At 33.5% G+C, this 11,134-nt stretch overlaps 2 protein-coding genes across 2 annotated transcripts; both read left to right on the forward strand.

Annotated features, from left to right (window-relative positions):
- Positions 1–1,594: 1,594 nt before the first annotated feature.
- Positions 1,595–3,619, forward strand: LOC108328666 (LRR receptor-like serine/threonine-protein kinase GSO1). The gene has a single exon (XM_017562562.2). It carries the CDS (start codon positions 1,667–1,669, stop codon positions 3,575–3,577), a length of 1,911 nt encoding a protein of 636 aa, XP_017418051.1. The 5' UTR covers positions 1,595–1,666; the 3' UTR covers positions 3,578–3,619.
- Positions 3,620–7,636: 4,017 nt separating this feature from the next.
- LOC108335021 (GATA transcription factor 5) lies at positions 7,637–9,040 on the forward strand. Its single transcript, XM_017570939.2, has 3 exons — positions 7,637–7,792; positions 7,870–8,160; positions 8,231–9,040. The coding sequence occupies exons 2-3, from the start codon at positions 7,876–7,878 to the stop codon at positions 8,825–8,827; spliced, it is 882 nt and encodes a 293-aa protein (XP_017426428.1). The 5' UTR covers positions 7,637–7,792; positions 7,870–7,875; the 3' UTR covers positions 8,828–9,040.
- Positions 9,041–11,134: the final 2,094 nt, after the last annotated feature.

An 11,134-nucleotide genomic window follows, 5' to 3' on the forward strand; every position in this document is an offset into this window, starting at 1 on the left:
AATGTACCTGTATTTTGTTTGATTTTTTTACTATTTCAATATTAATTAATTAATATAATAACAAATTATAAGAAAAAAATATTATATTATCAAATATTTAATATTGAAAGGATGTTTTATTGTTTTATAATATCAAATATTTTAAAAAATTATATATATATATATAATTCAAATTAGATAAAATTTAAGTATTTATTAATTTTATAAGCATTAATAAAACAAAGTTATAAAATTAAAAATATTCCAAGAAAATATTTTAATCTCCAAGACTGTTCATTTCAAAATTAGAGTTAAGGTGCTCTTGGATTTTAGTAATCTTCTCAGTCATCTATGATGATTATCATGTCATCTATATAAATGATTATAGGGGAGAGTTTTCCTTTTCTCCTTTTTAGAAAAAGAGTATGATGAACATTGCTTTGTTGATATTTGAATTTCTTCATTGTCAAGCTAAACTACCCAAGCCACATTCGAGGTGATTGTTTTGACATATAAGGCCTTTTTAAGTTTACATACTAGTTTTCTATTAGTTGAGCTTGTATATCTTGGTGGGATGTTCATATACACTTTTTCTTCTAAGTCATCATGTAAGGAAACATGAAACATTTTTCACATCTAGTTGATGTAAAGACGAATCTAAATTAGTAGCCAAGGATAGTAGCACTTTAGTCATATTGAGTTTTGCAATAGAAGAGAATGATGTATCTTGATAATCTGTTTCATGTGTCTCAGTATACCTTCTAGCTACTGATTAGCAATAGACCCATTTGGTTTATATTTTAAGGGAAAGACCCGTTTACACTCGACTCAATTTTGTTGGTGTGCATAACGATTTGATTTAAGATTCTTTATTCCAACTACAACTTTAAACTTCTTCTTTATACACATTATTTCACATCTGATATTACTAATAATAATATTAATGATAGTAATCTAATAATAATAATTAGTAGAAAAAGAGGAATAATAATAATAATAACAATATAGCAGAGGCTTCGACGTGAAGTTACTCTATTATATTTCCATCAACCTTTCCATAAACCTCAGAAGCAGAGGCTTTGAAGGCCAATCTCAAACTGAAGTCGTCCACCTTCATCATGACTTCCAATTGCAAGAAAATAAAAATAAAAATCACCAACAACAATGAAACTCGTTTGTACACCAACATACATTCGATTAATTTGGTGCTTCTGGTAAAATAATTCTTAAAATTACAAACCATTACTTAATTTGTTTAGTTATAGAAATAAATATTGGATTTGTAAGTGACATGCATGTGTGAAAGTGTCTCTGTATAGTAATCCCACTCATTTTCCACTGAGGAGGCACAGATTTTGAAACATCAAAATTGCTTACAGTGATGGGATATATAATTGTAAAATCCCAACTTCTTTTTCAGGTTCTTTTTGTTGAACTAAAGGCACTTGCTTCCAAAGAGCCAAGTCAGGGAAAATCCAAGTTGCCGTTAGAGGCACATGCCTCTCTTCAAAATGCTGCATCCAAAGCATCAACAATTATCACTTTTCAAACATCTCCAATGCCATTTTCATACACCACTTTGGTGATGATCTCACAAGAAAACAAATAAATTGAATACTTCACTAGACAAAACATAACGCTCCTCATTCCACACAAAAACCAACCAACCTATTCATAGTTCTGAACTATGGCAGCCATAATGTTGCTTCTCATTTTCTCATTTCTTACCTCAATTTCGGAGCCATGTCACGTGGTGGACAAAGAAGCATTACTAGAATTCAAGAGCAGGATCATCTCTGACCCTTCAAAACTGCTAGATTCCTGGACACCTTCATCTGACTGCTGCCACAGTTGGGAAGGCATCGCATGTGGTTCCACTGGCAGGGTCATCAACCTTACTAGAATCGGCGTCGTGTTCGACGTCGATGAAATCCCTCTCGAAACCTACATGTCAGGAACCTTGTCACCTTATCTTGGAAACTTGTCTGCTTTGCAAGTTTTGGACCTTAGCAATCTGAAGCAGTTGCATGGTCCAATACCATCACAACTCGCCAAGCTATCCCACTTGACTAAACTTTTTCTCTATTCAAACCAGCTCTCAGGTGGGGTACCCGCGTCTTTCGAAAACCTTTCACGGCTTCAGAGTTTGTACCTCGATAACAACCAATTGTTTGGTAATGTTCCTTTTTCTGTCTTTGCCTCCTTCAAGTCTCTTTTACAACTTGGTCTATCCGGGAACAGGCTTTCTGGGGCGATTCCTTCTTCCGTTGGAAGAATGGTATTTCTCACTAGGCTTGACCTTCATCAAAACAATTTTCATGGAAACATTCCTTCTAGCATTGGAAATCTTGTAAACCTCAAGGACTTGGATTTCTCTTATAATCAGATTAGTGGAAGAATCCCAGAGTCAATCGGGAGACTTTCACAATTGGTTTTTCTGGACCTCATGCATAATAATCTCTCAGGAAACCTCCCTTTTTCTATTGGGGATTTAAGTTCTCTCAAGTTTTGCAGTTTAGCAGCGAACAAGCTAACAGGCGTTTTGCCTTATTCCATTGGAAAACTCGGCAATGTGCGTAGGGTAATCCTTGAGAACAATAAACTCACTGGGATGTTACCTTCCACCATTGGCGATCTAGCTAGTTTAACTGATTTATTTCTCGCAAACAATGAATTCAGTGGCAAAATTCCACCTTCCTTTGGCAATTTAGTCAACCTGCAAACACTGGATTTCTCAAGAAACCAATTTTCTGGTCTACTTCCCTCTCAACTTGCTAAACTACAGAGTTTGCAAACTTTAGACTTGTCATTCAACCCATTAGGACTAGCCAAAGTACCCAAGTGGATATCCAAGTTAAGAGTTTTTCAGTTGAAACTGGCCCAGACAGGGATCAATGGTCAACTTCCAAAGTGGCTTGCATATTCATCAGTGACAACCCTTGATTTGTCAAGCAATGCATTGACGGGGAAATTGCCATGGTGGATTGGAAACATGACTCGCCTTTCCTTCCTGAACCTGTCAAACAACCAGTTCCACTCGTCAATCCCAGTGGCATTCATGGGCCTTTCTTCTCTGATGGACCTTGACCTCCATTCCAATAAGCTCACAGGATCCCTGAGACCGGTGTTTGAGAAAGAGGTTCAATTTTCGCTAGGCCATTTGAACTCCGTCGACCTATCTAACAACAAGTTTTGCGGTCCCATTGACGACAACATTGGACAAAAGGCCTCAATGAGTTCAATCAAATCTCTTGCATTGTCACACAACCCGTTGGGAGGATCTATTCCAAAGTCAATTGGGAAACTGAGAGAATTGGAGATTCTGGACCTTGAAGACAGTGGACTCTCAGGGAATATACCTGAAGAGCTTGGTGATGCCGAAACGTTAACAAAGATTAATATTTCAAAGAACAAATTAAGTGGCAACATACCAGAGAAGGTCCTAAATTTGAAGAAACTTGAAGAGTTCGATGTGTCAAGAAACAGACTCAGAGGGAGGATCCCTCCACATAAGGCCATGTTTCCTATTTCAGCTTTTGTGGGTAATCGTGGATTGTGTGGAAGACCTCTTCCTCCTTGTAAACTTCGTTATAGATAAGCACACTATCGGACAGATTATTTTAAGCATATAATTAGAGATTTTGATTCCCATGTTCATGTGTACGAGGAAATAAATAGTAAATTTATTATGTTAATCTAGCTGAGAATTAGATCGACGAGAGGTACAATACAATTAGGAGAGCTGCAACTTAATCCATAGCTCACCGGAAGCTCTAGCTCATTCCTAAAAAAATCTCATTTTAGAAGGTCTTTAATTCGAGGATAAAAAAATTCTTTAATTCCCAAGAGTTCTTAATCAAGTGGAGTGGATTAGAATTAGGGTAAAGTGATTTTTGGATAATAACAATATTTTCAGTTTGGATAATCATATATCGATTTAGATTGTTTTAGGCTGAAAACTAAGATATAAGTTGCAATAGCTCAAAGGTTAAGATAGACAGTTTCAAACTAAAGGTCAAAAATGGTCAACTTAGGTCAAAAGTTAAGATCGGTTAGTCAGGATCAAAGGTTGAAATCAGTTAGTCTGGGGTGAAGGACGAGATTGGCCAACTAAAAACAACAATTGAGAGAGTTGACCCAAATTGAATGTTGAGACGGATCGATTCGAGCCCAAGGTTGAGACGAGCCATTACGGTTGAAGGCAATACAAGTCTACTCTGAACGAAAGTAGAGACAGGCTGACCAAGGTCAATGGTCAAGACAAGTTAGTCCAAAACAAAGGTCTAGTGTCGAGTCAACCCTTGCCTAATTGGTAAAGTAAGCCTTGACCAAAATTCAACTGAATTTGGTCGAGTCGGCCCAACCAAATTTGGAAGAGTTGACCCCAATAGAATTTTGAACGAATATGGTTGAATTAATCTTAGTTGAATTTTTGCAAAGTTGATCTTATCATAATCTTGACTAAGTTGATCTCGATCGAAATTTGGTCAAATTCAGCTAAGTCAACCTTGATCGAATTTCAACTAAGTCATGTTCGGTCAAATTTCTGCCAATGCAGCCTTATTAAATTCATGCCGAGTCAACCTCAACCAAATTTCAACCTAGCTTGCCATGGCCAAATTCGGTCGAGTTCACCGTAGTCAAATTTTGGTCAAGTTAACCCGATCGAATTTCAACCAAATTGGACTTGGTCAAATTTTGGTCAAATTCTACCAAGTCTGTCCCAACTACAATTTGGCAGAATTCGTCATAGTCCACCCCGACGAAAATTGTCACAACATTTCATTTAAGACTTCTAGTTTCTCTCTCACTCCATCCAAATAACACAACTTCCCTGTGAGATAGTTCATTAGTTGTTGTAACTTGTTGTGATGGTACAAATTGTTGCTATTGAGAACCAAATGAAATATATGATTGTTGAGATCGATACACATAGTATGATTATTGTTCATATTCCAAAAAAGATTATCTAGGATATATAGAAATCTAGTTTATGTATAATTAACTTATTTATATTAGGTGTAGTAATAGGTGTGAGAATATGTTATTGATAACCATATAAATCATGTGGTTGTTATGAATAATAACTATAATATTCATTTGAAAATCACACTATTAATAATTTTCATAATATATAACTAATAAAATAATAACACTAACATATTTATTTATTTATTTATATATATATATATATATATATATATATATATATATATATATATATATATATATATGACCCAATAATTAGTAAACATGAGGAAGTAAATGTTGTGATTATGTAACGCATCAATAGTGAAATTTCCATGTAAATCCTTCGTATATCGTAGAAAAATTTATGAGCACAAGTATACTTCGAGTTTTGGTGTTGATCAAATATGGGTTACCAAGAAGAGTATGGTTTCTATTTTATAAGAACTATTTGTGATTGTAATTGCAGTTGTAAAGGTTTTTGTGGTCCATCGACTACCATTTCCTATGACACAACAACATTTGTTTGTAATTTACTGCAATATGAAGGATCATGATAAAACTACAACCACAACTGCAATCACAACTATCATTTAAAACCCTCGGTTTCGACAATTTCAAATGAAAGAAAAAAAATAAAAATGAACGCATCAAATTATATAGGCGATACACATCATGTGTTAGTTTTCTTAATCAGTAATTGTCCTAATATGTAAATATTTCCCCATAGCTTTTTTATTAATTTATTCTATTTTATTTAATTTAGTATTATTACGTTTAATAATTAATACAATTTAATTATGCATTATTTTTTATAAAGTTATGGGAGCTCATTATATTATATCATTTATATTTAATTTGTAGTGTTTACATCAATTAGAAATTACAAGGGTAGGTGTAGAATTATACAATTATATTCACAATCATTACTTATAGAGGAAGTATGATCACCTTATTGAAGTTATCAAATAAATACTGCTTAATTATAATAATTTCAGTTTGATCATCATCAAGTGTATTAGGATGATTAATAGAATCATCAATAATCCCCAAAATATTATTTTGTAAGCAAAAATATGTATCTAAAGTAGTTGACTTTATCGTTTTGTCATTAACCAAAATCAGTTGCAATAGTAGATGTTTCATATGTATCTTCTCATTCCCTTAGTTCTTCTATTGCACTTGGTTCCTATAATGTATTATCCTCATAACGTTGCTATTGAAAATGATCATATATACTAATTTCATATCCATCAGTAAACATGTTAGTGTAAGCATCTTTAATTTCTTCATCTGTAGGTTCAACAACATCTTTAGTAAAATTAATATGTTCATTTATAGGATATATTAGTATGTAGGAGTATGTATCGATGTGATGTGATTTTGTTTTTGGTTGATTTGAACTTTATACATTTTTTATAAGCTTTAACTTAAATGTGAATTTGATATATCTTTTAACAATATCTTTTAACAAGTTTAATAAAATTAATATAATTAAGTTTAAAATACTATATTAATTTATTTTTTTAAAATTAAAGTTCAAAATTTTAAAAGTTTGAATCAAAACGCATTCTAATTTTACATTCAAAGGCCTAAAAAATTTATTGCATAATTATATTAATTAAAAATATATTCATTATTATTTATTTTTTTATACTCAAGACGCTATTATTTTTCATTTACTTAACTGTTTTGATTGTCAAAAATATACAAATAACGAAATTTACATGTTTTAATTCAGTTAGTGATAATTATGATTAGTCTTTTTATTACTATTAATATTAATAATATAATTGTTATGATTTCAATATTTGAAAGTTAAATTTCAATTCCATGTTTTGATTTATTAATTTACATTTATCTTATAAATTTTAAATACTATTATTTCTATAATTAAATTAAATATTATTTAACATTTTTGAAAAATAAGATATTAAAATAGCTAAGATTTTTTTCTTCCAACATTGAGTTTTAAAATTTCAATATCAGTTCAATTTTGTTTATTTCAGATAATAGATTGTAAATCATGTTCATATATTAAATACTATTTTTATATTCAATTTATGTATAATGTTGTATTATGATGTGTGAAGTTTTAATTTGAATAAAAATTATAGATTTAAAAATTTCAATTTAAAAACAAAGCAAAAAAAATTAAATAATAATAATAATGAAATACATAACGGTGGTTTTTTTATTTAAAAAAACAAGTATAATAAACACTTATAAACATTAATCAAGTTAACATTTGAAATTTAAAAGCGTAACAACAACCATAAATTTGGATTTTTTTTCCCAAATTTGTAAATGTTAAAAGGCCAATGTTCTTACAAAATCATACTAAAAAGATATGAAAAATGTAACGTCTCATTTTTTTTAACAATATATAATATTTTAATATATTAAACTTTTCAGTACACATATGGTGATATTGTTTTAAAATTGACTAACTTATAAACTATTTAATTTTATTTTTAAAAGCCTTTAATCTGATAATTATGATATATGGTATAGTAAACATTTAATAAAAAATAAATTAAAAGATTATATATGTTTAATCCTATGTATAAAAGTATGTATATTAATAAAGAGCATCTACCGTTGATATTTTAGTATTTATTATTCTTAATGTATAAAACAAAGTTGTATAATAGTGATGGAGAGAGTGGAGAGTTGGGAGGAGAAGATTGGTGAGAAAGAGGAAAAAGTAAAATTATTCATTTATTTATTATTTATTGTTGGGGCAAAGAAAGAGGCACATTTCAGCCCTCATTCAATGATGCTTTAACCAACACACCATCCTCCACTCATTCTCTTTCAATTTCATCCCTCTCTTCTCTCTCAGGTAACAACTGCAACTCCATAATCCTGTTTTCAATTTTCAATTTTTTTGTAAAAATTAATGAACCATTTGTGTTTAAGGTTGCAATGGAGTGTTTGGAAGCAGTGTTGAAGAGCAGTTTCAGAAAAGACATGGCCCTCAAACTCAGCCCCCAAGCGTTCCCGGAGGACCTTAACATGCAAAACGTCACCTCTTCCGACGACTTATTCGTCGACGACCTTCTCGACTTTTCGCTCCTCGAAAACGAAGAACCTGACCAACACAAACACAGCCACCATTCAACCTCCGTTTCCCCTCGCAACGACAACCACCATATGTACAATTGCAACCACTCCTTCAACGACAATTTCAATACCGAACTCACTCTTCCGGTACTTCTCTTCCCATTTCGCGTTAAAAACTTTTTCGTTTCTGTTTTCACCAAAGTCTTAATTTTTACAGGCGGAGGAAGTTGCGGACTTGGAATGGGTATCTCATTTCATCGAAGACTCTTTCTCCAAATACTCTCTTTCCTTCCCCGCAACCGTCACGCAGAGCCTCGCTGAGAAACCGCCGGAACCGGGAAACGCCGGTTTTACTTTCAAAACCCTCGTTCCGGCCAAGCCAAGGAGCAAGCGAACCAGAACCGGGGTTCGGGTTTGGCCGCTGAGGTCACCCTCGTCTTTCACCGACACGTCGTCTCCCGACAGCCCTTTGGTAATTTGCGCAGCCACGTCCAAAGACCACCACCCGGAGGACAAGAGGGCGAAGAAACGGGCGGCGTCGGACGGGGGAGCGGCGAGACGGTGCAGCCATTGCGGCGTTCAGAAAACACCTCAATGGCGAACAGGACCGCTCGGGGCGAAGACCTTGTGCAATGCCTGTGGAGTTCGGTACAAGTCGGGTCGGTTATTGCCCGAATATAGACCCGCGTGTAGCCCTACATTCTCGAGCGAGTTGCACTCGAACCACCACCGGAAGGTTTTGGAGATGCGGCAGAAAAAGGAAGCGGGGCCTGGACCGGACACCGGTTCGCCAGCGTCGGTTCCCGGTTTTTGATTATTATTATTTTTGTATTTTTTATTAGGCTAGACAGGAAGGGTTAAACCAATGGAGCCGGTTCCGTGGGCCCGAGTTAGTGTCTATAATTTTTCTTATAATTTAATTTTACATTTGGTTGGGTGCGGTAGGTAGCTGTTAATGTTAGCCGATAGACATTAAATTATGTTATTATCGATATTGATTTGGAGTTATGGATTAAGAGATTGGATATTGAAGTTGATTTATATGTTTTAGTTTTTGATTATGAATATTTGCAGTGTGTTATCTGATGAGATAGAAAGAAAGGATGTAGTTGTGTTTGCGGGTGAGTTTGGAAGTGAGAAGTGTTGGTTAGAAAACATGTAGTTAATGAATGGAAAGAGCGTAGAAGTGGTTAAAGGGTTTGTTTGTAAAGTGGGTGTACTGAAATAGAATCATGTGGAAGTTGCACGCAAGATGCTGGAAGGAGTCATGAACTCAACCTTTCGCCATCACTTCCAACAGAAGAATTGTGCTTGGAGCTACCAATTCCAAACCTTTGATTTGGACTTTTGCGATTAACTAGATTTTGCTGCTGCCTAATCCACGGGGCACACCCTCTGACAGGTGAATTTTCATATGTTGCTTTTTTTTTTTCAATTTTATATTGCCATTCATTATTTTACTCTTTTTTTTGTGTGTGGAAAAGAAAATCTAACAAAAATAAAGCAAGGAATTTGAATTTTGAAGTTTCCTTTTTGCCATGTCTGGGGGCTTAAAGACTAAAGAGAACGGAAGATTTGAATGTATCTTAGGCTTTATTTGAGACATTGTAAAGTGGTTTTTGTAATTTTAATTATTGCGGTTATGAAAAGGAAAATTAGCGAATAAAAATAACATTGTACCTTGTAATGGATCCCACATAGCAATCTTATCTTGCACCTAACAAAGCAAGGTAACAGTCGAGTGAGCTTTTTCTTTTAAAAAATGTAAAGAAGGATTTCCTAGTAAAATGGAGTATCCTAGGATATTCAAAAGTTTTTTTTTTCCTTTCAATAGAACAACATTATATTAGATTCGACATAAACGTGGCTTATGAGTGGTAAGGATTGAAACGTAGAGGTAAGAAAAAAATAAAGAAAAGATGAGTGAGTCAAAATGAGAGGGAGTAAAGATACGATGATGGGTGTAGAAAGCATTATTTTAGAAGAAATGTCCTGATATGACAATGATTCCAGAAGTGCGTATAAAAGTTGTGGCCTTTTATTCCACAAAATCAAATTAACCAAATATATAAAAACCCTTTATTGTTTCGTGGCAATCACGTGATGACAATATCCCACCTGTTCCCAACAACTTCCGTAACGTCGTCTCCAATCGCAGCTGAAAAATTAAGAGAGAATAAATAGCAAAGGAAATTTCCACATCGAGATGGCTGCTACTGAAGGATTCCATCTGCACACTGCATATGCTATTGTATGTTTTTGCTTACGTATGCCTACTTCTGGTCCCCTTCACGGAAAAAGAAATTTCAAAAATTAATAACTCCAGATTAATTTAGATCTTGGGCCACTCTTTTTAACCACCTGATTAGTCCTTCTATTACGTTACTTTCATGATTTTGGTTGATTCAAATGTGAAAACGTGGGATTGGAATAAAAAGGGAAAGAGATTAGAAAATGAGATTATTTTTGCAGTGTACCCGGTGGGTACCGAAGGAAGCCTAGTATGGTAAGGAAGGTTGGCCGATCGGTTAGACAAGGAGGTGATTGATCGGTTAAAACTGAGAATGGGTGGAGGCAAATAATAGACGAATAAAGAACATTAAAAGTTAATTGATGGTAGGAATCAAGTTTATAAATATATGATGGGTGTCTAGGTAAATGTACTTTTTTTTATCTAAATAATTACAGTGTTGAGACTTTTTGAACTAAAAAACTGACGTCAAAGTGTTTTCCTACAGGAAACGACCGATCGGTGTAGTGGAGTTGATATCTTGAAGGGGATCGCAGTGGCATCGCAGTAGAAAGAAGGAAGCACGATGAGACCTACTTACAAAAACAATTTTGATTAAGAAAAATAAAATAAAATGTTTGTAAACAATTTTATGTAATAGATTAAAAAATTATAAACTAAGATTGTTACAAAATGATAAATATATTGTTTTCTTTTCTTAATTATAATATAATACATTCGCAAATCTTTCAACAAGTACTTAAGATCTTGTTATTAAGAAATTCTTATAGTCGAATAAAGGTACATATGTTGATGCCTTTGTAAATACAATAATTTATTTTGAAAGTTGTTGAAACAATAAAAGGGTAAAATTACATGACGAATATTCTA

Source organism: Vigna angularis, chromosome 1, assembly GCF_016808095.1.
Source record: "Vigna angularis cultivar LongXiaoDou No.4 chromosome 1, ASM1680809v1, whole genome shotgun sequence".
Lineage (NCBI taxonomy): Eukaryota > Viridiplantae > Streptophyta > Magnoliopsida > Fabales > Fabaceae > Vigna > Vigna angularis.